The 26821-nt window shown below is 52.6% G+C and overlaps 1 protein-coding gene across 2 annotated transcripts in view; it reads left to right on the top strand.

Annotated features, from left to right (window-relative positions):
• Positions 1 to 26821, top strand: part of PRKCB (protein kinase C beta) — a 116819-nt gene that overhangs the window by 55085 nt on the left and 34913 nt on the right. For both annotated transcript variants that reach the window (XM_084537349.1, XM_084537348.1), the window contains exons 4-9: positions 4309 to 4420; positions 5296 to 5424; positions 16397 to 16553; positions 16942 to 17076; positions 18749 to 18845; positions 24845 to 24991. In XM_084537349.1, the coding sequence (XP_084393475.1) occupies positions 4309 to 4420; positions 5296 to 5424; positions 16397 to 16553; positions 16942 to 17076; positions 18749 to 18845; positions 24845 to 24991 (777 nt within the window). The remainder of the gene's footprint in view (positions 1 to 4308; positions 4421 to 5295; positions 5425 to 16396; positions 16554 to 16941; positions 17077 to 18748; positions 18846 to 24844; positions 24992 to 26821) is intronic.

Genomic DNA, 26821 nt, shown 5'->3' with positions numbered 1-26821 from the left:
TGTCCCTTTGTGGTTGTCTGACTAGCAGATGAGATCTTTTGTCAATAAAAATGTATTAAGTTGCTGCAAGCTGCCAAGGAAAGCTGCCAAGGGCAGGTTCTACCTGCGGCCGTGTGTTTGATGCCGAAGCAGCACCAGCTGCGATGCTCGCGGCCGTGCCTGCTCAGCCAAGCCGCCGGCCCTCCAGTGCCAAGGCCTGGTCTGGCTGCAGTGCTGCGAAGGACAGAAGAGCAAAAGAGCTGGAGGCTGGGGATGAGCAGCTCAGGGCTGGGATGGAGCCTGGGCGCAGGCAGGCGCGGAGCTGCGCTGTGCACAGCCCGTCCTCAGCAGAAGCGCCGGTCCCCACTGGGGTGGCCGCAGTTGTCTTCAGTCTGTTGCCCCCTGGCTGCATCTGGGTTTCTCCAGTAAGAACATGTACAGGAGGAGGATGCTCCTGGAGCTTTCTCGTTAGTGTTCCCGATGCCTCACACACAGTTATCCTCCCTGGAGGGAGCGCAGGCTTTGCTTTCCAGTGTCACCTTCAGAGTCGCTGCTAGGTCGCTCCTGTGCCTCTGCTGTGAGCTGCTCGTTATGTACCACGGGGGACTTTCCCCGGGGGAAATGCGGGACCAAAATGCCAGGTTTTTGATTTCATGTCCGCGGGTTGGGATTCATTAGGTGCAGACAGCAAGCTGTCACCGTGTTGTACGCGCTCTGCTATTAAGCTGCCTAAATCGCTATGAAATTCACTTGAAAATAGTCTCTTCACATGAGCTGCGTTAATTCTTCTTCAGCAGCACTAATTTATGGCTTTCTCTGCAATGAGATATGGAAAGCAGGGGCACGTAATTTTGGAGCAAACCTGAGTGGCTGTTCTGTAGAGTCCAGCAGATTTTGTCAGTACAAAGGATTAAAATAGCATCACCATCCTCAGCCTGGATGCCTGCATCCCCGAGGAGAGGAGATGGCTGCGCGCTGCTGAAGGACAAACGGTGCCGTGGTGTGGGAGAAAGCCACGGGAGCTGGGCCTGGGATTTTTATTATTTTATTTTTTTTATCGTCTTGAGGAAAACAAAGAAACCTAAGTGCCCTTCATGTGTGACTTATTTTAAAGATGAACCCAAGTGAGCTGGATATGTTTTTAAAGTATTTTATGGCTCAGGCTTCTGGGCCCAAGGAAGGCTCTGGTCCCCCCTGCCTCTCACCTTCTCCCTGTTGAAGCCAAAGGCATTTCTTGATCTACATCTCCTCTTAGCCAGGCAAAGCTGAATTTACTGTAGAAGGAAATATAAGCCCAAACAGCATCCAGTGCAGTGTTTGCAGTTCTGGGTGCGACAAAGGTGCTCTGCTCACACCCTGTTTGTGCCCTGGTGCTGGGTCTCTGCTGCGGTGCTGTCCTGGCAGAGCCCCCGGTACCTGCCAGGAGCTGCGGGTGAGTTGTCAGATGGTCGCTGCTCCCAGCTGCCAGCCTCACACCTGTGGAGAGCAGCGGCTCCTGCAGCAGCCCCCATGGGAAGGCACGTCCCGCAGCGAGGCAGTCATCCAGCGGGCTCGGTGCTGGGTACAACCCTGACGAGAGGCAGAGGTGACGACTGAGATCTCTGCAAGTCGGAGATGCAGTTCTGCAGTAGCTCATCGCACACCAGAAGCCTGCTGTCAAGCCGAGAAGCAGGAGCCTCTCTGATGGGTAGGGACCTGCCGGTACCGCTCAGAGCCAGCAGCTGCTCCTCTTGTTCCCTGGTGCACGTGCTGACCTGCTCATTTCAGCTCCCGTCCTCGGGACATGCAGGCATCTCTCTGCGTGGAGAATGACAGATCTGTGGCAGTGCTGATGAGAAAGGTCAGAGCTTCTCAGTGCAGTAAAACACTCTTAATGGCATTTTCTAATTCTGCTCCAAAGAAAGCTTTTTCTGTCCTGTTCTTTGGGGACCGTGCTGCTCTGGTAGGAGTGAAGGAGGAGCAGATTTTCTTTTCTTGGCAAACTTCGTTTTAACTGTTCTTGTTTTAAGTCTCTCAGCATCTGCATACGCAATGATCTCGTCATCTCTGTCTCTGCGGTACAAAAATAGGCTCTTTGTGTAAAGACTTCAGCCTTGATGGAAAATGATACCCAGAATTTCCAGGTTCTGGCACGTTCCACCACACCAGTGAGGGTGAGGCAGGTCCCTCCTGCTCCCTTGTGCTCAGGGAGCAGCCGTACCTTCCCCGAGCCCGTTTCTCCGTCACCCTCGTGCCCTGCTGGGCTCCAGCCCTCGGCTGCCTCCAGCTGCCAGGTCTCTGCAAACCAGCCCCTCGGGGGCAGGCAGCAGTGTAAAGTCCCAAATGCCCCAGTGATGGATCTGGCGTCCTCTAAGCAGAGGATCCCTGCCCCGCAGCCTCGGGATGCTGGGGGCTGTTTGGAGATGCTGTGGCTGTTCCACGGCAGCACGTCTTGCCGCTGAAGCGCTGCTCGCTGCATGCCTGGATTGCCTCTCTCTGACTTCTTTGAAACTCCCAGTTCCAGGGGGAATTTAAAATCGTTTGCATGAGGTGGAAACTGCCTCACTTTGCATTAAGCTTGTGTTTTTTATGAATGACTAAAGCTTTCATTTGCCTAAACAGGAATATCTCTATCTAGAAGGGAACGCAGCAATTGGAGTGCTTGGGGGCGATTCCTCCCCGTGCCACACGCTGTGGTTTGGCAGGCCTGTGGCTCGTGCTCGAGGTGCCCAGGTGCTGCTGGCATCGCCCCGGTGCCATGAGGGCAGGGATGGGCGGCCAATGCCCCCCAGCTGGGGCTGCTCGGACCCAGGGGTAGCCCTAACATCAAGGCTTAGGTTTTTTGTCTCACTTGCGTCTCTGGGGAAAGTAAAAGGCTCTTGAAGGTACACTGCTACTTACCAAACTGTCTTTTTGGTAGCTGGAGGTTGTCAGGAGATGGGTGAATTGTGAACCCTCTTCTCAGGCCTCCTGTCACACAGCTGACAGGTGAGCTGCTGGGAGGAGGCATCCTGCATTCGGTATCAACAAGAGGTTTGCTTTGGGTAAAACGTGAGAGATTTCCGGCTTCAAGTGCCATAAATTTGCTGCAGCTTGTACCTAATCCCTTGCACTTAGCAGGTTGAATTAAATGAAGCTCAATTGCTTGTCCGTCTTTCTGGTATCGCTCAAGTTATCTGTGACGTTGAGAAATAATAGAGAATATTAGTGGTTAATGCAGCTGAAAGCTTCAGTGCAAGAGTGGTAGGAAAATTAATTTAAGGGGAAGGTACTGTACTGGCAGCTATGTCATGCTAGGCTCTGACTCTGCTCTTTATTTATTTACTTAGCCTATAGTGTCCCGAAGAGGTGACTTTCCTAATGCCTGGGCACCTTTCCAGGCCATTAGAAAGCCAGTCAGCTCAAATGACTGAGCCAGGAGCTGTGCCTCATCCCTAACCTCTAAACAATTAACCTGAGATGAAATTAAGCCAGCCGGCACTTGCCGTGGTCTCGCCCTTGCTTCAGCTCTGCTCCCAGAGTCTGAGGAGAGAGGTTTTTAAATGTGACCCCCCTCAGGTTGGGGGCGTTTTGCTGAGAGCCTCTTGGCTGCCAGGGACCCTTTTTAGCAGGGCAGTGGGAGGCAGGGGGGGCCTTGGGGCCGGACCCCCACTGAGGCACCAGGGTCACCGTGGGAGCTGGTGCTGGCAGGGCGAGGACGTGCTGCTCGCAGAGCCCAGGAAAGGCAGGGGCTGGGGCGTCCTGGTGCTCAGGGCTCCCCGAAAGCAGGGTCCTGCTTGCAAGGCTGCACAAAACTGTAAAGGGGCTGCAGTAAACCATTGGCTTGGCATGCAGTGCTGCAGGAGCATCAGCAGTTGGCTTTCAGGAAGCTCCAGATATTGGAGGTGCTCCTTACGCTGCTCAACTCCCCCAAAACATGCTGGGGAGGGTGGGGTATCATGGCACAAAGAAGTTTACTGGGTAGTCTTAGTACAGATGGACATCATGGGTGCTTTTTCTTGCTTTACCCACTGGGTTGACGTGCATTTTGGGCGGTGTCCAGGCCTTCTCTTGGTTCTCTACATACCAATTTCACCTGGTGTTTGCTGTGCTGAGACCAAGATATTCAAAAACAATAAATCCCTAAACAAGCCAATGCCTTGCTTTTTCATTGTTATAGCAACACAGAGAGAGAGTAATAACGCTGGATCTTGGTGGCTGCTGGAAAAGGTCCACATCAGTCGGTGGCTGCTGACTGAAGTCCATTAACGGCACCTCTGAAGCCAGCTGGCATGCGGAACGCAGAGAACAGAGGTTCCCTGCCAGTATTTGATGCGAGTTTATAATCTTTTTCTTTTGTTTTCCTCCTAGGATCCCCGGAGCAAACACAAGTTTAAAATCCACACGTATTCCAGCCCCACCTTCTGTGACCACTGCGGGTCGTTGCTGTACGGGCTCATTCACCAGGGGATGAAATGTGACAGTAAGTGCTGGAACCGGCGGCTGCAGTTGCAGCAGAGGAGGCAGAGCAAGGGGTGGGGGGGCCTCACCTGGCGGCAGGGTCTGGGGGTGCCACTGGTACCCAGAGAGCAGGGGTTGGAGGTACCCAGTCCGCTCCAGCACTTGGGTCTGCAGAAGCCCTACCTCAGGCACGGGAGCAGCTGGGGAGTTACACGGAGAGAAGATGGGGGATGGAGGAAGAGGGGGGGATAGGGAGAGAGATGAGTTATTTTCCAAGTCAATCTTGTACATTCCTATTTAAAATGACTGTGACTATGCAGCGTCTGCTTACATGCTTACGCCGTCTGCGGGGAACAGCATACTCTGGTGCTCACCATGTGCTGGTTTTCTCATAAATATAGAAGCTTGCTGACTGTTATGGGAACAGTGTATTCATTATCACCTTAAAATGTTACCAAGTAGAACTGAGTTAGTTGAACATATATATATATATATTATATATACATATACAGGTAAAGGCATGGGGTATTTGATGTCCTTTATCAAGTCCTGGTGAACCCAGCTGAATCCCCAGCATTCAACCATGGGTGGGATGGAAGAGAAGTCTGATAAATCTGTAAAATTCTTGAGTAATTAGAGCGAGGGCTACAAGCCCTGCAGTCTCTAGGTGAAATCCAGGGATGCTGGTGGGGCTTCTTCTCTGTGCAGCACTCTGCTGGAGCCCCAGGTCTCCGGCTGGGTTTGGAGGTCCGTTTGCTGCATGTTTGTCCCCAGGTCCCTCGCAAACATCCCCACTTAAAGGGAGAGGGGTTCTTCCACCCAGCCCACCTCAAACTCCCCTGTGAGCTGTGGCAGGACAGCAGGAGGTGCTGAGCAACCCTTTCCTTCTCTCCGCAGCCTGCATGATGAACGTGCACAAGCGCTGCGTGATGAACGTCCCGAGCTTGTGTGGGACGGACCACACCGAGCGCCGGGGCCGGATATACATCAGGGCCGACATCGAGAAGGATGTTCTAACCGTCGTAGGTGGGTGTGTGGCACGGGGGCGAGCCCTGGCCACGGGCTTTTCAGGTCCCGGGAGGGAGGGCTGGGAGCTTCTCCATTCAGCTCTGCCCCGTGGAGAAGCGCGGTGTTTGTTTTGTGCTGTCCATGTGAGAGCCAACGTCCATTTCCCATTATCTGTCCATGCCTTTAACAGTGTCTGGGCCTCTCGGTGGGGATTTGGGATGGTGTTTTTGCCTGGCTAAAGCTCTGCAGCCTGCACCCAGGGCTCTGGAAGCTGCAGCGTGCGCCCCATGCCCGAGGTGCGTGCTGTCCTCCCGGCTGCTGCTGGGCCAGCTGCCCTGCACCATCCTCCTGGGGGGCACAGCGGCCACCACCCCGCTGGTACCCGCTGCCATCACCCTGGCTGTGCCCGGCGAGCAGTGCCAAGTGTTGCTGCTCTATCGCAGGCTTTGCCCTCAAATGTGTGGGGCCAGAGCCACAGGCAGGTGGCTGGGGACCACAGGCAGGAGCAGGGTGCGCAGCAGTTCCCTTGGAGGTGCCTGAGAATGACTAGGGAGGGGCACAAGCAACCTCAGCCTTGCATATGAAAATTATTTTTTCCCTTAAAGGAGAGTTTCACTGGAACACAGGACTTTCTTTCGTGGCAATACTGTTCTCTAGGCACCTTGCTCCAGGAGACAGGCAGGACTTGTACCCAGCCTCTTGTGGCCTCCAGGAGTGGATGGGCACACAGAGCTCCCAGTCCCACGAGCACAGAAGGCTCCCAGACACCGAGGTGGTGTTCCCGTGGCTCAGGAGGCAGGGCAGAAACTCCCTCAGCCCTTTCTGTGCAGCTGGAATTTCTTTTCTTCAGCTGGGTTTGAAAGACTGTTTTATTTCTGGCCCTTTATGGAGGTGTTGGTGAAAACATGTCATCTGTTGGCTTTTCCAGAAAGGCAAGGAAAATGTACTGTGCTCCCCAGCTCTGCTGCATAGCTAATGAAGGAGTGGGAGCACTTTGAGAGTGGAGAGACTTTGTGCACTCACTGCTGAGTTTCCTCCTACCTGACCAGGCAGGTGAGGGCCTTGGGCTTTCATTGCAGAATTTGGAAGGAGGTGGAAATGTCCCCCCAGACCCAAGCAGACGTGGCCCTGGCGTTTGGGAGCCACGCGTGTGCAGCCCGCAGCTGGGCACCACAGCCTGTGCTGCTGGCGCCTGCTTTGGCTCACATCCAGTAGGGCGACAGATTTCCGTTCCCTCGGTGGCTGCTTGCTTCAAAAAGGCAGAGCCTGCAATAATTACCGGGTTTGTGGCAGTGTTTTTTTGGCAAGGAGAGGCCAGAACCTGTAAAACTGGGGCACGGTTGCGGCACGGCTCCTCCGGTGATGCAGCCTGGCACGGGGCGCTGGGGAGATGGGGCTGAGCCAGCCGGGGGCTTTCTGTTGGGGCTGATTCCTGGTGGGTGATGCCCTTTACACGTTTCCTGCAGAAATCCTGGTTCAGGGCAGGCAGGGAGCGACAGCACGGCACCACCAGCTGCAGTCCCATGGCAGTGGCTGCTGGGGATGAAGCCTCGTCCCCAGGGCACCTGCGTCCCCCTTGGCCCCGCACGGGCGCATCTGCAGCTCACCGGCACCCGGCTGGCCGAGCCCAGAGGGCTGAACCCCGACCCAGACAAGCAGCAGCCTCTTTGAAGCCAGTGCTTTACTGAAACTATAAAACTAAAGCCCCCCCTGCTGCCAGCCTCACAAATTTGTCTGCATTTCCAAGCCCTGCACACGGTCTCCCTGCTGCCAGCTCCTCTTATCCCGGCCAATTTCCTTCTGCTGCTTCACGAGGCAGTGCTGGACGCCGTAACGTGCTGAGCTGCTGGGGGGGTGCAGGGCCAGGGTCTGTTTTTGGGGGGCTTTCAGTGATGCCTAAGCACCAGTGTACCTGGCTGCATGGCAAAATGCAGATTTGGTGCTGGGGCAAGATCTTTTCTCCATCCTGTCGGGTGTGCAGGGCCCTTGTCCGAAAATCTATTAAGCTTTCCCATGGCCCAGAGCATCGCAACTGGAGCATGAGGTGTGAAAGGTCCCTCGGTGCTTGGCAGCAGCGAGCAGGCAGCGTGAGCCGGGCAGGAGCAAGTGCCTGCAGGTGGCAGCATGGGCATGGCGTTGGAGCTGAGGAAGTAAAGGCTTTTATTTTTTCCTTGATTTGAATTTGACAGGGATTTGCGAAACGCTTTTTGGTAGCTTGCTTTTCTTTTCTCCCTCTTTCTCTGATTCTTTTTCTTCTAATGGTAACCTTTTCCTCTCGATGGAAAATGCAGCTCTTTGGTTAAACAAAATGTGGTGTTTGATCTGAAATGACTTGTTTGGTCAGGCAGCAATATGCAGAACTGCATCTGCTCGTACCCCCTTTTTGAAGACCATGGTTTGCCCCAGGCAGTGTTTCTCCCTCCCTCTGAGACCTCCTCTGCACGCTGGCAGCAGACAGGACGCTGCTGCTCTTATCAGCACAGTGGGTGCTCGTGATCCTAATCTCACAAAATGAAAATCAATAAGAAAGGAAACATGTTGAAACATGACACAAACATGCGCTGTGAAACTCGCTGCCGCAAGGTGCAATTTTAACCACAAACCTCAACACGACATGGGAAAGGAGTGGATGTTTTGCAGGGACTCAAGTTCCAGGCTCGTACGTAGGCTGTGGTTTCCTTGAGCTGTGCTCACGTTTTGCTGCTGTACAGCACTCGACATGGTACAGTCCTGTCTACAGCATGTTCTGTAGATACTAAAATTGTAAAAAATCATAAAAAAAAAAAAAAAAGATAATACAAGAAAAATTCAAGTTCCAGTGTTCTTAGCTCTACAGAACTGGGATGAACCTCAAAGCTATGGGGTGGACGACTGGAGAGAGCGGCTTTGTTGGTTCCCGTGAGGCTTGGGTGGTGGCTGTTGTGCGAAGCAGGAGCTGAAACACAGCAGCTGAAACCACAGATTTCTCCAGGTCCACGAAATGTGCACAGAATGGTCCTGGCTGGCTCTCAATGGAGTTGACTTGTGCCAGCTGCAGTGATGTGATCGGGAGCTGTGCTGGCCCTGGCTGATGCTAGCTCTGAGGGCATGGGTGAGAGGCTGGTGGCAAGGACCAACCCTAAGGACGGGCACTGGGCTGGGGCTGCTGTGCTGGGCCTGGAGCTGCCCCTCCTTGGAGCTCCAGGTTGTGTGAATCGCTCCTTGGTGTTGGGGGAGCGGCCCCCTTATGGCTCCAGTCATGCTGTGCACTGAGTGCAGTTGTATAATGGTGCACCCAAGAGTGCAGCTTTGCTCACTGCAATCTAAGCCCTGTGAGTGCTATTGTCTGTGGCTGCAAGGGTGTTTCTGAAGGACTGAGATTCATTGGTGTTCCCAGTGTCTAAAAATGCATAGTGTTGTCTAATAATAAGGTACCTGGACAAATAAATGGCACCTTCCTAAGGCCGTGGCTCTGCATCATTGCCACAGGCTTGGTGTGTGTCTGCCCAGCCGGTGCTGGGACGGGTGTCTGGGGGCATTATTATTAGGACTCAAACCAGCCTGCATCCCATCCAGCTACACAGTTCTGTACATGTTCTTAGCAAGTGCTGTCTTCTCTCCTGAAGCACCAGGGGTTGTGGGAGCACCATCCATGTCCACAGGCGGTGACTGCAAGCCCAGGGGCACGTGTGGGGCCAAGAAGGAGCAGAGAGGGCCGGTGCCAAGCTGGCTGGGTCACGCTGAGCATTGCTTTGGGCTGTGCACGGCGCAGGGGGTGCCAGGCCCAGCTGGCTCCCCACGCTCAGCTCACTCGTTTGGCATGCTTGGTGCTCGGCACAGAGCAGCGTCAGTTGTGCGAGGCATCCTACGTGGTGCCTTAGCAGGAGGCAGGCTTTGGCTCCAGGCCTAATTAGACAAGATGGATTTGAGCAGAAGGAGAAACGTGTTTGGACGTCCAGCACTCCTGTGCAGTTAGATGGGCTGGAGCTCAAACTTACCTTCAGCACTGGCAGAGCGGGACGCAGGGAGTGGATGCATGAGGCTGGGACACCACAAGCAAGTGGCTAGTTGTGCTAGCAGCTCTGCTTGCCAACTGCGTGACTTTAAGTGGGGACAAAGCCTCCTTGCAGCCGGTGCTGGCCACGCTGCCGCAGGAGCGTGCCCTGCTGAGCTGAGCACCCCCCTGAAGCACCCAACCCGTGCCAGCCGCCACGTGCCCAGCCCTGTGCAGAGCTGCAGTGGTGAGCTGCTGGAGATAAACCTCAGCACCTTGGCTTCCTGACATCAGCTCCGCTAACTTGGCAATAGTCTTTGGAGGCTCTCGCCCTTTCAGAAGGGCAGTCACACATTGGGTGGGATTTTCCAGTTGGAGGCTTGGGAAGCCCACAGGAGCCGAGTGGTGGCTGCTGAGGAGCAGAGGGGGCCGGGAGGTGGTGGGGATGACAGCAGCTGCTCTGCTGCACAGCCCCAGGAGGGCTCTGTTCGGTTGCTTCTCCTTTAATGGCAAAAAGATCTCTGTTTGTCTCACCCACCACGTAAACCACAGCAAACTCACACTTATGGCTTTGTCATACTAAGTAGGTAGTGTGGGCCGGGTTATTTAGCTTGAGCTGCCTGATGAAATAAAAGTGATTTTTTGGGCCTGGTAAACAAAGTGTTTGGGTACCTAAAAGTCCTTCAAGACTTGTGAGACAGCCAAAAAAAAAGGGACTTTTTGAAGTCCCTTCAAAAGCCACCTAAAGATGCATCACTGACTTGGGCAGATTTTACCCCAGCCACTTCAGGACCCTGGTCTGTTATGCTCAGCAAGCCTACAGACACTTGCCAGCATTACCGCCTGCTCTCAGGGGTTGCCGGCACTCGTTGTTTCACCTGAAATGCAAAGAGGATCCCCTGGAGCCGGTCACTGCTGCTCTGTGCCCACAGGTGGGGGCTGGCCAGCTCGGAGGGCAGCAGTGCAGCCAGGTTACGCCGTTCTCTGCCCCCACGCGTGGTGTGAACCATCAGCCAGGTCTGCAGGCGATGAGACCCGTGAGCGCGGCGCTGATCCCAGCGCACCGGCTGCCGTGCGCACCCGCGGGCATGCGCGAGCTGCGGCGATGCGGCGGCAGGACGCTGGCGGGTAGGAGCGATGTGCTGCGTGTCTGCGGCGTGCCTAATGTGGAAGGCAGAGTGATGGAGTGTGACAGGGCATAATTTGGCTAATGTTGGACAAGAGCAAATGTATATTCGCCGTCTGTGTTCTGTTCTGGGCTTTGATCAAGTATCTTATCAGCAGGAAAAGACTGCTGGAGAAAGTGGGAAATTGTAGCAAATTAAAATGTCATCAAGGTGTTGCACATTTTTGCTTCCATAATAGAAAAGCTTCCCAATGCAGATTATTTTGAGACTGTCGTATTAAGAAACATGAATATTTGAGTTTGGGAAACAGAGAAGCAAGAGCATACGAAGCTAAGTCATTGCGTGGCTCAGAGTCCATTAAATCTGGCGCTTCGCAGCTCAGACTTCTCAGAGGCGGCAAGGCAGTAAGGTGCACAGAGCTTTGTCATGGAAATTGTTTGATATTAGCGGCAGGAAGGACTCTGCTTGTACATCGCTGCTGCCTTGCCTGTCTCTGGTGGGAGATGGGGATTGTTCAGTGCTCTGTGACTGCGGCCTGGGTGCGTGCTAAGGCAGAGCACCGTCCTAGTGCAAGGGCTGGTGGTCCTGTGCCCTGCGTGTGGGGCTGGGAGCACCACATCCACTTGCTATGGTCAATGGACCCTGCCCCAGGGAAGGAAACTTCTTTTCCTGCCCATGCTGGGGCTCCCAAGCTGCCCTAAGCCCTGCCAGCGCCCGCAGGGTTGGCACGGGCTGCTCGGACTGAGCCTTGCTATTTACTGAGCTGATGAAGTAAAACATTGACCAAAAGTGAAACCAATTATGCTACGATTAGATAAAAGAGCTGGAAGTACATTAATTAATAATCACCAGCCCAGGAAGATGCGGCCGTAATGAGTCCTGTGCCTTTTCTATTGTATAAGCATGTGCAAATATATTCTTCTGCGGAGCATTAATTAAATGTTCTAATGCACGAGGGTGCTAATCTGAGTGCCAGGTGTGCGCTGTGGTGTGGCTGCTCCCAGACGGGGATGGTGCCCGCTGCTGGAGGGAGGAAGGTGCAGTGCTGCAGGAAGGCTGCCCGAGAGCCTTCCCCTGCCCGAAATCCTGCCCAAAGGGTGTGAGAGGGGGGCACCGCTGGCAGTTCTCTGCACATTGCTGGCCGAGGTCACGGTGAGGTGTTGGGGCGGCCAAACTCGGGCCTCTCCTTGCACCGAGAGGGCTTTCAGAAGTTTTTTTCCATGGTGTGTAGTGGGAAGCAGAATGATCTGCACTAAAATTGTTCCAATGGCCCTGCTTACTCAGAGATGAAGGTAAAGGATTTGGCAGCCAGTAGAAGTTGTCTTTAAGAGCTGGGTAGGAGTGGGTTTTGTTGTAGGCTTTTTTTTTTTTTCTCCTTTTCACATAGAAGTGAACCCCCATATGGCACTGCATATTTAGCAAAGAACTTTCTGGTCTTTCTTTACCCAGCATATTAATTTTGCCTTCCCGTGGAAACCTGGGTGCTGTCGGTGGGCAGGCAGGCGGCAGGGCCAGCAGCAGCCCTTTGCTGCCAGCAGCTGGGGTGCCCCCACCCTGCGGTGCGAGCCTGGAGCCACCCTCCTGTGCCTGCCACCGATCCGGCTGGCAGCAGAACCCAGCACGAGGCAATGCAGGGATCTCTCATCCCAGGGCAGCCGAGTGCTCCTCTGCCAGGACTTCCCTGTGCTGCAGTGCCCACTGGGCAGGAGAGGCCACTTTCAGAGTAGCCTCGTGTGATGTGCCTGGGGAATCGGTGAAAAATCAGTCTTGTCTACCTGTGCCATTGGAGACACAGCGATATGTCACTGCGAGGCGAGCAGCGTGCACACAGCATCAGCAGGGCTGCAGCCCAGGCACACCCCCACCATCCCCGTGTGCCTGCACAGATGTGTGCGGAGGTGGCCGTGGGCACTGCTGACGCTGCTGGTCCCCCTGCCGTGGGCAGCTGGGGGCACCATGGGCTGCCCCTGCACACCCCATCCCTTCCGCAGCCCACGGTGCTTTCCCCAGGCAGCCGGTGCCTGCGCCCACATCGCCCCCAGTGCTGGTGAGGCCCTGCCATGCACCTCCCGTGATGTTTGCCCAAGGCCGCAGCAGCTTTTTCTCAGCAAGTTTGGTACCCAGAGTGGTTTAAGATCACTTACTTGAAATGAGACCATAATTTTCTTCTCCTCGCTGTTAATAATGATGTTACTACTTTGCAGTGATGCACAAAACTGTCAGCACATAAGAGATGTCAAACTATTTTACATCAAATTTAACTGTCAGAGAAATGCCATAAACTGAGAGAAGCATGTTTACTTTAACACAAGGTATCACTACAAGGCTTTTAAAACTATCTTTCTTTCACTTAATTGTTGTTTTCTGCTTGGAAAACAAACAAACAAATAAAAAAACAAAAAGTTACTTAAGGTCAAGCAGAAGCATTATTTGTTTTAATGAATAGATATTATTATTCCCATTAATGAAATTTCTAGGTCTGCACGCTGAGATAATAACATGAGGTAATCAAATCTCATGCTTCAGGGCATAAACTGATTGACTCTGAGGGTCAGGAATTATTTTTTCTGTTCTATAAAGAACTGAACAATGGCCTGATAAATTACACAGACCTATTCATTTGTCTCCAGAGTACGCTACCCTGGCCGTTTGGACGGTGAAAAATGAGTTGAAGTCAGAGCCTTTGCATGACTCAGTGTGGCACGGTGACACGTCCCCGCGGCCGGGCGCTGGGTCCCGTGGGCAGCTGAGGTCCCAGCCGCTCCCCCAGGCACCAAGGGCAGGGCACCGAGTGCTGCAGGCTGCAGGAGCTGCTCCTCTGCTTGGGTACCAACGCTCGGGGGCTGCTTCCTTTACAGCCTCATTGCTACTCGGGTAGTGGTTTGGCAGGACCCGCTGTGGGACTTCTCTCCAATACATTTTCATGTTTTTTAATTCAAAAATGGGTTGCAAAGATTGTTTGTTTGTTTGTTTGTTTGTTTCCTATCTAAAAGACACAGATAAAAGCCTGTAACGGTGATGAGAAACTGTTCTGCTTCTCCAATAAGGGGTGAGGGAGAGGAAGGCACTCCGGCTGGATCAGTGCGGAGCCCTGGCAGGGTCCTTGGAAATTAAACTCATTACTTAGAGATTTCACACAGCAGATTGTGAGCCTTTCTGCTTGGACGGTACAAAGCTTTCCACAGAAGATTTTGACTGAGAGTCCAAATTAAGCTGCAGAATAACTACTGTGTATCCTCTGAAGTGCAGAGCTGGTATTTATGTCCAAACTTTATAAAAAATGATTCATTTGTCAAATGGCACATGAAAATAATTGTCAAGACATTACAGAAACGAAGTCATGCTGCTTGTGTCACAGCAAGGAGCTATAAATGGGGGGAGGCACGACTGCTCAGGCTGCTCTCACAAGCCCCGGCTGCGCGCGTCTGTTGTGCGGGTGAGGCTGGGCAGAGCTGTTCCACCCGCGGTCGCCAGCCCGGCACTGCTGCGGGTTCCCATCTGTGCAGGGGCAGCCCGGGGCTTCTGCAAAGCTGCCCATCGCCTGGGCTCTGCAGAGCACTGCAGCAGGACCTGGAGAGCCCCAGAGTGGTGGAGGTGGGAAGGAGCCTCCGGAGATCCCCCAGGGCAGCCCCTGCCCAGCAGGGTCACCCAGAGCACGGAGCGCAGGGTGGTGTCCAGGGGGTCCTGAGCATCTCCGGAGAAGGAGATCCCGCAGCCTCCCTGGCAGCCTGTGCCAGAGCTGTCAGCCTCACAGTAAAGAATCGTTTTCTCACATTTGGCTGGAACTTCGTGTGCTTCAGTTTGTGCCCACTGCCTCCTGGCCTGTCTCTGGGCACCACTGAAGCTTAAAAAAGCTCGAGAAGCTTGAAAGCCGTGCGGCCCTATGCTCTGCTGCCCCAGGGATGCCCCGTGTCTGCGACTTGGTGCTCTCCAGGGCAGGACAGGTGCATCGTCCTCCCTGGGTATCTCCAAATAGGCACTTTGAGGAGGTCCTGGTGTCCTCAGTTCCTCAGGAAGACCCCTCAGCATCCTCCCTGCGGGTGACTTCTGATTTCAGAGCAAAGCCGAGTGCAGGTCGGTGGATGCTGGCAGCACCGTGGGCGTTGGGTCCTCCTGGGGAAGCCATGGCTAGGCAGGGGAGCCGAGCTGGTGCCCCCATCCCTGACCCGACTGACCACTGGTGAGCCTTAACCTCACAGCGAGGGCATGGGGCCTGTCCTGGGCATGACAGTGTCCGCTGAGAGGTCTCTGGATGCTGTGTGTCTGGGTTTCCAAGGCTGCCAGTAAGGCAGTCGTTCCCTCACCTTCTGTTACAGGTGCTGGGGAGGTGCTGGCTCCCACACTGGTCACTGTGGGAGAAATACGTGGGGCTGGAGAATCAATAGGGCTGCCCAGGCACCTTAATTGGGCTGCCTAGGCACCTTAATTGGGCAGCAGGCGATTCCCAGCAGGCTTGCCTCTCTCTGTCTTGCGAGCTGCTGTCAGGCTGTCGTGTTTGATAAATGAGCTAGTTTATACATGCAGATTTGATTTTTGGCTACAAGTTTTATTCCATGGAGCTGGAAATTGGGCAATGCTTCAGGAGGACAGCAGGAGATTGCAGATTTTGGAGCATTAATTCCTTTTTTAAAACTATCTGGCTCCCAACCTTGCATCAGAAACTCCGTGCTGGTGATTTGGGAGCGGAGCAATTGTTTCTACTCTCACCGACTCTCTGAAAGCATCTTTTAGTTTCTGCAGCACTTCACAACAAGCTGAGTCCTCTCCTCTGGAATAGGGCATGGGGCAAAATCCATGCCCCGGTGGGACTTGCTGCGTTGCTGCTGGGGGCAGCTGGGCCTGCCTGCAAGCCCCCAAAGGAGCCGTGTCCCCCCCTGCAGCACAGGGGCAGGGAACCTCTGCTTCAGTTATTTCCAAGCAGCCTTTCCCCTGCTTAGTGCTGTGTTCTACCATGTCCCACGGGGCATTTCATCTGTGGTATCGGGTGGTATCTCTGCTCAGGCTGAGGGGGAGTTAAGCTCCTTCTCCCAGAAGACAGGCCCTTTTTGACTTAGTCCACGGCAAGAGACTTAGATCATCCCCGTCGTATTTTACTTGTCAGGGCCACAATCCAATTACAAACCACCTCAGTAGCCCACAGGTTTGCCTTCGCCCTCTTGTGCTCGCTGCCCTTTGATCCCTCCTCATCGAGAGGCTGCTTTCTGCTCGCCTCCAAATGTGGGCACCCCTTGCTGCAGCCTCACTGCCTCTGCTCTTAGGATGTCAGGGGAGAGCAGAGCCCACGCTCAGCCCAGCCTCTCCCCGAGCTCTTGTCCTCAGCTGGAACTGGGGAGCGCAGGAGGAGCTGCCCCGCTGCCTGGCCCTTCACCCATACCCCCAGCCCCTCACACTAGCCCTGGGGAAAGGCAGGTGATGGAGGCTGCTGGAGCACAAGGAGGTGCCCGAGATGAGGACCTGCTCTGTGCACGGAGCCCTGCAAAGCCCCTGAGGGTGCTGGCCGGGATTTGGGAGGGGGCTTTTGGGAGAGGCTGAGCCCTGGGGCGAGCTGGAGCTGTGTGCTGCCACTCCTGGGAGCGCTGCTCTGCTAGAAGGAAAGCAGCAGCTTTAAACTGCTGCAGGGAAAAGAAAGCAAACAACAAATCATCCTGTCAGAAGATGAAAACAGCCTGTTGAGTAGATCCTTCAGCCTCCGTTGTCCGCTCGAGCTCGATGCTTGGTGTTGCTAACTCTGCTGCTTCTTATGTAATGCCCCTGTCTGCTCACATCCAGCTTCCATTCTGTTTTTAATCGCTATTTTCATACTCATCCTTGGCACACGGGGATGTTGTCTAGGGTTTTGGATATTTTTTACAGTTTGAATATTGAATTTAATCCTTTTTCTCCTCCTCAGTAAGAGATGCTAAAAACCTAGTTCCTATGGATCCTAATGGCTTGTCAGATCCCTACGTGAAGCTTAAATTAATCCCTGACCCCAAAAATGAAAGCAAACAGAAGACCAAAACTATAAAGTGCTCCCTGAATCCTGAGTGGAATGAGACATTTAAATTGTAAGTACAAGAAAAATGTTTGAACTTGTAAACTAATTCTTCTAATTCTTCATCCCCTAGGAATTAATGTCTTTGTATTTCCTCTGATTTAATTATTTGGAGAGATTAAGCTGATTCAACTGAGAAATGATTCTTTTCAGTCCTGTCAACGTGGCTCAGAAATGCTCAAATTTCTACTCTGTCCCCTGACCAAAGCCGAATGTTTTGGGAAGGAGCTTCACGTTCTCCATTTGAAGCGACTGCTGTCAAGAAATTAATGTTAAAGGGCTGCCTTGTTACTGGAGGCCATCCCTTCGTTTTGCACCCACGTGCTAATGGCATTTGAAGGGTGTGGTGGCGTAGCAGTGGCTTCCAAAACCAAACATCCCTTTTCTTTCCTCCCTTCCAGCCAACTGAAGGAGGCAGACAAAGACAGAAGGTTGTCTGTGGAGATTTGGGACTGGGATCTGACCAGCAGAAATGACTTCATGGGCTCCTTGTCCTTCGGGATTTCCGAGCTGCAGAAGTCTGGAGTTGATGGATGGTAAGAATGCAATTGGTTTAAAAGTGCAGAGCTGTGGGCAAAATGGTCTTTTTGTACCCGATGGGAGAAGACACGGCAGCCCCTTGTTCTCTTGGCAGCCTCCTTCCCTTCAGGGACCTTCTTTCGTGGCTTCTTGTTGCCACAGGCACACTGGGACCACTTCAGGGACGTGGCCCATCAGCCTGAAGTTCGTGGCCACAAGGGCCAGTGCTCCCTCTGGGGTCTCGGTACAGAGGCTTCAGAAGGAGAATGTGTCGGATTCCAGGAGAACAAGCATTTTCCTGCAGCTTTGGGTTGAATTCCTGTAACTTCTGTCCTGGGCTGGCAGCGTGGCCTCACCAGCCTGAGCGGAGCAGCAGGAGCGATGAGGGGGGGGCTTCAATAAAAGGAGGAGCACTGCCCGAAGTGTGTAATTACTGTTACTTGTTACCATACGAAAGATGAACACAGTGGGTCTGCAAAATCACCCTGAATGGGTCTGTTCATTTCCATTTTATCTTCCCCAGCAGGATACATGCCTTGTTCCCTTGCTTTCTTTTTTCCCCAGCCACTGATGCCTGAGAGCTGTGTTACTTTTCCATGCTTGCCATGTGAAGTGTAGTAATTGAAAATAGATATTGTGTGTCTTTTGGAAACCAAAATCGGCGTGGCATTAACTTGTGTTAGGTGAGGCGAGCAGACCCCCCGGAGGGAGCGTGGGGCTGGGTGCTGCTCAGGGGGCACAGCACACCTCAGACCCTCATGCCCCACTTAGTGTAGAACAGACCGTGATTGAGGCACAAATTCTGTTCTGGGGGAAAAAAATTGTCACTTCCTCCTAAATTTGCAATCGTCTGTGAAGCTGCGTGTGCCTCAGCTGGGGTTGGTGCACCGCCTGTTTCTAATGCGGTGCAAAGTGTGATGGTTTTCCCAGCCTTTTAAAAATCATGTAAGTGGAGATCTAAGTAATTTTCCTTGTCACAGTATTTGGCTGGAATAAACTCTAGAAGGAGCTCTGATGTATATTTCATATCTAAACTACTGCAGTTAATGGAGGAAACGAGCTCAGAGGAAGAGTCTGTCCCTATATTATGCAAATAGCGCTTTGTTCATTCAGTGCAGACGCAGGCTCTATAGATAACACCCGGCTGATAACTGCTCCTCTCTGGCTGCCGGGAGAGGATGCGCTGATGGAGCCAAAGCTTTGCCTGCGGCTGTGTAAAACGCCTCAGATCTGAATGGCATTTCCATGATTTCTGATAATTGCTGGCTAAACTCTTCCCCTTCCTGTGAGAGCCCCGGCTGTGTGCTCAGGGCTGTCGGTGCCCGCCTGGCTCCCAGCGGGGTGCGCGCTGTCCCCAGGGAGCTGGAGCCAGGATCTGCCCTGGCCAGGGCAGTGTCAGGGGGAAGGAACCCATGCCCTGCCTTGTCTGTGGGTTTGGGGCAGGCTGGGGTGTTGGAGGAGGCAGCGGTGCTCTGTTCTGCATGGCAGTGGTGTGCTGGCCAGCCCCAAGCCCGCTGGGGGTCCCAGCAACAGCACCGTGCCCGGGTGCATGTCTGGAAGCGTGGTAGATGGGAGGTCTGGGGGTGCAAAGTTTGGGGTCCTCCTCACCTTGGGGAAGGATCACCTGGACACAGGCATAGCTGGGGAGAGCCGGTGCCCTGCCCTGACCATCTCGCTGTCTCCCTCCAGGTTTAAGCTGCTGAGCCAGGAGGAGGGAGAGTACTTCAACGTGCCCGTGCCTCCCGAGGGAGAAGAAGGAAACGAGGAACTGAGGCAGAAATTTGAGGTGAATTGGCTTTTCTTGGGAACTCGTTGGGGCCACAGGGCAGGGTAGGGCTCAGCACCCCCTCCTGCTTTGTGCTGGTGCCCGCAGCCAGTGCAGCACAGCCGTCTGCTCCACACCAGGCCTGGGTGCTGTCCCCAGAAGGCACGCTGTTGGCTACGTTAGCTAAAAAAGTCACTGAAGAGCTGAAGCTTTCCAGCAAAGGCTGGGCTCCATGAGGTAACAAACAGGGACCTCGCTGCTCCATTTGGGAATGGCAAAGCCCCGGTGCAGCCACAGAGCCTTCTGCCCTGGTGCGGCTCTGGGGGACGTGAGCACTGCAGGTGATCGGCTTGTCCTTCCCTGCGGTCTGTTTGTATTCCAGAAGGACAGCAGCTAGGTCAGTTTTCCTGTCCTTACACTGCTGTTTCCTTAGGAGAAATCATCACGTTTTGCCTTTTGAACAGGTCCCAGTCTCAGCTCACAGCTCCCAGTTTTGAGGCGGGTGAGACCTAAGTGGCTGACCGCCAGCAGGACACGTTAGCGGGTCAGGAGCTGTGCTCTGGGATTGTGTGCTCCATGGGCACTGAGCCCTGACGAGTGCTTAGCTCTGCAGCATTCAAGCGTGTGGTGGCCAAGCATGTTTATATTTCTTTCCATATCCACAGAGATGCCTGCAGCTGGTTTGGATCTCAACGAGGGGTGAGCAACACTTGATGTAGTGGTCACGCTTTAATTCAGGTCTGAAGGCAGCCACCTGAAGACAGGGTTGAGGGCAAGCTGGGAGAGATGAGCCAAAGGTGGTCATTTCCTAAAAATTGTTGAACAGCACGTTAAAACACAAGGGTTCAGATGAACCAGGGGATGCAATGAAGGGTTCATTCACATACAATTTTCTGCTGGGATTGACAGGATGTTTTCTAATTGTTGCACGCTGCTCAAGCCATCCTTCAGGAGTACTTCGTTCCAATTTGAACATGGAGTGACCTCCCTGTGCATGTCTCTGGCTTTGCATGCGGTGGCAGCAGACAGTGGCTTAGCTGGGAAAGGGAACAGTTGTTTCTGGTGGATGAGAGGAGAGATGAAAATAATTCTTTGGCACTTATGTCAGGCTGAAAATACAACAGAGAATATTGCACAATGCACAGTTTTGTGTAATGTTTGCTTTGTGCCTTGTGCACTGCTAAGACTGCTTGATCCCATGTCTGCTATGTGCAGGTAGGAGTCTCAAATCCCATAATTTTTAAGAAGTCATTTCTTCGTACTGTGAGGAAAGCAGCACAACAAACATCGCCCTTTCATTTGCATTGTTTCAGACGATTACTCTCTATTAGGATTACATAACTCACTGCTTGTGTTTGCCAGAGTGAGTACAGCAGCTCGAAGAGGAGACACTTCGGTTAATGTACTGCCAACACTATTTTCCAATTAAAGAGGGATGAAGACCCTGCGTGTGCCGGGGTGGCCTGATGTCACTGTGCTCCCGGTGTCAGCATGTGCAAACGTTGATACAGCAGCTGTGCCCTGGCTCTGAGGTGCAATAAAATAGCATTTTTTGTCTGTTGTTTTTTTCTGTCATGCTGCTGGTTATGAATTATTACCCCTAAGATAAGTTAAGATACTGATATAATTGGATTTGCAGGTAATCTCAGAAAGAAACCCTTTCTTGCCCTGCTGTATATTCTGGCGTGGCAGCCTCTGCGCCCTGCCTGGTGTGCCGGGGCTGCTCTGGGTTTCTGAGAGCCGATGGCTCTGTCGGCTGGACACGGCAGCCGTGATCCCAAACAGGCTCTTTGCACCAAGCTGCTACCTGCCAGGAGTACTGATGGGGTTAGTGGAGGTGTAAGCCAGGAGCAAGAAGGCAAGACACACAAGCCAGGGATTTAGTTTTTGATAACGCAGGTAACCATCCTTCCCCTGGCGTGTAGCACTGCTCTCACAGTCCAAATAACTCCCCAAAAATGCTTCAGGGAGAAATGTCTGTTCACTACTCAGTAAGCCATAGAAGATTTTGCTGCAGTGATTGGTCCAGACAGCACTGAATTAATAGATCTTTGCCGTTTTTTCAGTACAGCTAAAATCTTCCCAGAACCCTGAGGATGAATGTAGTACATCTGGAGACTTATCTGAAATGAGCCATACACAAAATAAAATATTTGCCCTTACGAATGTCAGTGTGAACTCCCTAACTGTAGCATGGGACTGGCGAATTGGTTTCTTTCTCTCGATGCCCTTTCTTTTTTTAAATCTCGCTTACATATCTCATTTATATATAACTTGCCTGAATATCCAAGAAAATAAGACAGTTCTAATGCAACAGTTGACATACAACCATATGCCATGGTTGTCAGCTCGGCAGAGAATTAGCTACCCGCTTTTCTTACATTTCTTGATGTTCCAGTGGTGTTAAAACGGTATGTATGGTGGAAGTCACAGATGGCGAGCTGCCTGCATATCAGAAAACGTACCGTCCAGAAGTGTCCCTTCGTGCTGCCAGGCTCTGTCTGTATCCCCACCCTACTGCGTCTTCCCCTGCTCGCACCCTCCCTTGTGACCAAGTCATCAATGGAGAGAAAGAAATCCCTGAGCAGCTTGGCCATGGCTCGTGCCAGCTGCCCCAGAGGTGAGAAGAATGCAGTGGGGCCTCCCTGCAGAGCAGCAGCCAGGGGCCATTCCAGAAGATAAGGACTAAAAGGAATCCTTCAATCGACCTGTGTTACCACTTCTTGATCCTGCCTGTTCCTGGGCAGCACAGATCAATAGGAGCAAGCTGAGGTGTGCGTGAGGTTTATATTCTGAGTGGAGTTGGCATTGCAGAAGCACCGGCTGAAAGGACGGAGGTGTCAGCCTGCACGGTGCCGCGCTGCCTGCCTGTGAGCTGCCTCTGCAGGAGCACTGCCCCGCTCTGGCAGCCTGCAGCGTGGCTCCTGGCTGCAGTCCTGCCCGTGCGCTTCCTGCAGCCCTGTGTCTGCAGCAGGCACGTCCTGGGCTACAGCAGAAAGCCTCCTGAGGCAGCAGCTCCGCGAGAAGCCTGGCAGCACACCCGCTGCCAATTCTGCTCGGTCTTTATCAGCCGGTTGCTGGGACAGCTTGATAGATGTGAACATCAGCTGCTATTGCATAAATTCAGATGTAGGGAATTAACTCTGACAAATGGAGTTGGATAACGAAGGTCAAGTGCTTTCTTAATTATTTTTTTTGGTGAGCAGTATTTGACATGCTTCAGTTGTAAACCTTAAAGAGGTCTCAAAATTGTGTCAACATTAGGAGTGCATTAAAGAACAGGTTAAAGGACTTTTTTTAGTCACTTAGAATAGAAGTAGGCATTAAAGGCACTCCGTAGCAAAAACAAGACACCTCCGCAGGGTGCTGATCTTGACCTCTCCCTGACTGTTATCTCGAGCTCTGTACTCAAAAGACCTTTTTCACTCCTGGCCTAGCTGCATGCTGAGCCTGTTTGTTCAAGGGAGCTGTGTTGTGTCTGTATCCTCACCTCCTATGAACACACTACGATGCTGCAATTCAGGTCAAGCACAGGACTGAGTCCAACTGCAGCAGCAGCTCTTCAGCCACGGACTTGGTGGCAGCAGAGACCTGGAGTCACTTCCACGCTCGGGTGCTCACCTGGGCACCTACCGGTGCTGCTGGCAGTGCTGGGGCTGCAGCTGGCAAATTTGCTGGAGTGAAGCAAATTAAAATCTTCATCCTTCCCCCCTCTTTATGCTCACCTTTCCCACTTTGCTCAGGAGCAACAGCATCGTCCTCCCTGGGTCCAGCTTCACTCAGATTCCCGTGACCAGTGCCGGTGCTGGGGCTGCAGGCGCGCAGGAGATAGGTGTTTGTCTTAAATGCAGAGGTGTGCTTTTGGGTGTAATTTAATGGAAACACGATGATTGCCCTTGAATCTTGTTAAAGCTTGTTTTCGCAGAGGTTAATTTAGTGTCAAATTTGATCTGACAAGATTGTTTTTTAACTGTGATAGAGTAGTTAGGGAAGCTTTCACAGAACATGACTGTTTTGCCTGCTGATAAGTACACGTTTCTCTTACAGATAGCTTTGGAATACAATAGGGTAAGGATTGCTGAAGGCAAAGTCACACAACACGGGGCTGGCTCTGTGACGACGCAAAGGCTGGGCTTGTTTAGTTGCACACATCTGAATCCATCTTCAGCCAAATTAAATGAGCAGCTTTCAGCCAGTGCCACGGCTGCACACTTAGAGGTTTCTCCTTCAAAAGTGGAGATGGATAAGGTGGGGAATGTCCAAGGCTTTGTGCTCTTCGATCAGAACTGTGATTGTTGTTTTACTTGGGCAAGATTTCAGAGATCGCTGTGCCACACCACAGGTACAGCTGTTTCTCACTTGGTGTGGCACATGCCAGGAGCTCCGGGTGCTGGGGTGGGCAGCAGGACCCCCAGGGCAGTGCCATGGGGCACAGGAACTGACCTTGATTAAAATGCTCTGGCAGATAGCCCCTTGTCCTGGGGAAGTTGCAACAGCCTAAAGATTACAGCTAGGTGCATGGCATCCCTACCCATGGCAGGATAGATGATCCTTAAGGTCCCTTCCAACCCCAGAAGTCCTATGATACTTTCAGAGAGGTGACTTTGTTTCCTTTTCTATGCACAAACTCTTTATTTTTGTTGTTGTTGTCATTGTTGTTTTCCATCTGAAAGCAAGCATCCTGTGCACGTTGCTCCATTTGCAGCAGTAGCAGGTCTCAGGCTGTTGAATGATTTCAGCCTCTTCCCTGGGGCACTTGTTCAGAGCTGTATTAGCAATTATGATGTTTGCAAATCCTTGAAACTGTACCTTTATTTTTCAGTGCAGCAGTCTTTCAGATGTTTGTAGGTGCTGCAGGTGACCTTGAATGGGGAATTTTACAGCAAGGAGAACCTTGCAATAACCAATTAGCAGCTGCAAAGGCTTGGAGATTACTTGTGAGGCTCCTATCTGGAGGAGCTGCGAGCAGCAGTCAAATTGAACTGCTGGAATCGGGTTAATGGAATTTCATGCTAGACTGAGCTCAATGCAAGCCCTACAGTGTGGCATATTTCTAAAAATTAAAACCGAATAAATTGTGAGATAGTTTTTACAAATTGTGGTTCAGCAAATTAGATAGCCCCTGGACCAATGAGAAGGTGCCAAGCAACTGATGAGATTTTGTGTTTAAAAAATGTGGGGGTTTTGTGAGGGCTTCTTAATAAGCAATTGTGATTGAACCAGCTCGTGTGATTGCTTGGGGATGCAGAAGTGCTTTCTATTCTGCTTTTTTTTTCAAAATGAATTTGTAGCTTCCTACGTTCAGCCTGAACTGGCACAGGAGTGCAATTCTCTTTGATATCAGATAGTAACAAAGTTGGAGCTTGATAACAATTCCCGTATTTCACAACAATATATTTATATTCACCTGTCATTTTCTCATAAGGTGAGAGACAGAAGTCAGCTTTGTGAAGGCAAAGCTCATTTAAGGCTCTGTTTTATACTTGGATGGCCTCGAGCACATTATGGGTTGGTATTTCTGAGGCAGGGCTCAAGGTTTAAAACACTGAACGCTCCTGGCCACAGTGCAGTTTTCCCATCTGATGTTGGTGGTCTGTAAGGATGATCTCCAGAGCTGCCACTTGCCAGCGCTGCAGGAGGTCGATGCTACCTGCAGCTCGGGCGTGCTTCTGGGACCCCAGCTCTAGCTCTGTGCCTGCCCAGGGGTGTTGTGGAGGTCCCGTGGGTGGCTGTGCAACATGGGAGAAGCCCCCCTGGCTGTGAGCGGAGGATGGATGGATGCATCCTGTAAGCTGCAGGAGGAGCTGGCGGCTGGAGCGCCTGGGGATGAGCTGGGCAGAGCCATGTGCTGTGTCTGACCCGCACCCAGGGTGCATGTGAGGCTTCCATAGTTTGGTGTAGCTTTCAGATAGCAAAGAGCTGATTAACATGGGATTCAGGAGCATTCTCTGTTTTCATCATGATATTTCTGCATGTTGTTTTCAGTAATTTTTCTCTTTTCTCCATCTCTGTCCCTGCAGAGAGCCAAGATTGGCACAGGGTCCAAGGCTGCGGATGAGAAGACAACAAATGCCATTTCTAAGTTCGATAACAACGGGAGCAGAGATCGGATGAAACTTTCAGATTTCAATTTCCTGATGGTGCTGGGAAAAGGAAGCTTTGGAAAGGTGTGGTAGGACATATGCATTTGCACGCTCTGAATTAAAAATGTTTCTAACAATGCTGAGCAGTGGCTGCGTGGCTGCTCCAGCCCAGGAGTCCAAAGCCCTGCTCTGCCCTTGCTCTGCTTCGTGTCTGGTAATTGGGGTCCGGTCGTTGGCTGCCTTTGGGGCTCTGGTCCTGCTGCATCACAGTGACGAAGACTTGAGGTGTCAGGTTAAACCAGCACCAAAAGAGACGCTCTCTTTGGGAAGCAGGGTGTGTACTGTGTCTTTAAAGCTCTTTTATTTGGGCTTTTTTTTTTTTTCCTTTAATAATTACAAATATACATGAACATTTTAATTAACTTTCCAGGCTGGTTATGAGTGGTAACAGAATTTCATTCTTCTAGTAATTATGTGACTCGGAGCCTTCATTTTTCTTGGGGAGTTGCCAACTTTGTCATGATTTCCATTAGAAACTCCAGTCCCCGGACTGCTGCTGTGACTTCAAAGCCCAGGCCAGGAGAAAGGTGGCTGGCTGCATGCACCAGCGCTGTGTTCACGGCTGTGACAGATGGCCTGACGCTGCTCTGATTAGCGAACTGCCTTAATTGCAGGGAACATTGCTCTGCCTCCAGGCAGATCTCTGGGGCGGAGGCAGGACAGAAACAGGAGGGGAGTGCTGCCGACACACACGCAGCGTGCACAGGGGTGAGGCTGCCTGTCCCGGCTGGCACCCCGTCCCTCCCAGCCTCCTGCTGCTGGCACCTGAGCTCTGGGAGCTCCCAGCCTCTGCCCGGTGCTTGCTGCCTCCCTGGAGGGGCCCGTGGAGAGCTCAGAGAGGCACTGGCACAGCTTTAGCAGGAGAGGGGCAGCTCATGGTGGTGCCCAGCATTCAGAGCACCCCCGTCGCCCCTGAGGGCGATGCTGCTGTCGCTCCATTTTACACATCTGCTGCAGGCTGGTGATATGGGTGAGCAAGCAAGCGCTGCGCTAGCACCCCTGCTGCTCCAGCCTTGTTCAGCCGTGCAGGTGATGGTGCTGGACCAGCTCAGCTGCTAGCAGGTCACAGCAGGGGCAGCGCACAGCTCAGCTCTCCTCCCGCAGCTGCCGGGTGCCGGAGGCAGCCGCGGAGGTACACGGAGTGTGGGGGTGCCTGCCTCATCCCAGCAGAGCCGAAACCCCGGCTCTGAACACCACTAACTGCTTTTACCCTCCCTCCCTCCCTCCCAACAAATAATCTCTTTTAAAGTCTGCTGCTTGGCATCTGGAAGCTGTAGTTGTTTTTTCCCCCCCCTCTTCCTTCTTTTAATTTGAGAAACATTAGCAAACCCTTCAGTCGGCATCATGGCTTATATAAGGGAATGTGTGACAGAAACTGTTCCCTGGAACAGAATGTTATAAATATGCTAATTAGCGCTTATTAAAACAGCACGTTGGTTCGTACGGGGAGATGCAGCCTCACCCTCACGTGTGCCTGTGCCTTGCCAGGAGCCTTGCCCCGCGTTTCCGCTCCCGCGGCCAGAGCGGGCACTGCAGCGTGCGCGGTGCTCTGCTGCGAGCTGCTGCCACCCAGCCTCTGCTGCGTGGGTCCCCGCAGCCCCTGAGAGCTCCCTGAGTGCAACCAGCGGGGTGTCAGTGAGCCCATCGCAGGCGCCAGCTCGTTAACCTGGTGGCACTGTCAGCTCGGATTTACTGCCGCGCGTTTTCCTTCCTCCTCTGCTGCGGCTGTGCAGGACGAGGAGCACCCATGTGTTGGCCTTGCTTTCTCTGCGTCCAGCATCAGAGTATCTCCAGTTGTTAAGCTGGAGCATTCCCAAACAAATACTGTATATTGCAGGAATAAATCAAGTTAAA

Source organism: Aythya ferina (assembly GCF_964211825.1).
Source record: "Aythya ferina genome assembly, chromosome: 15".
NCBI lineage: Eukaryota > Metazoa > Chordata > Aves > Anseriformes > Anatidae > Aythya > Aythya ferina.
Note: the sequence above shows the minus strand (reverse complement) of the source record. Positions and strands in the feature narration are given on the sequence as shown.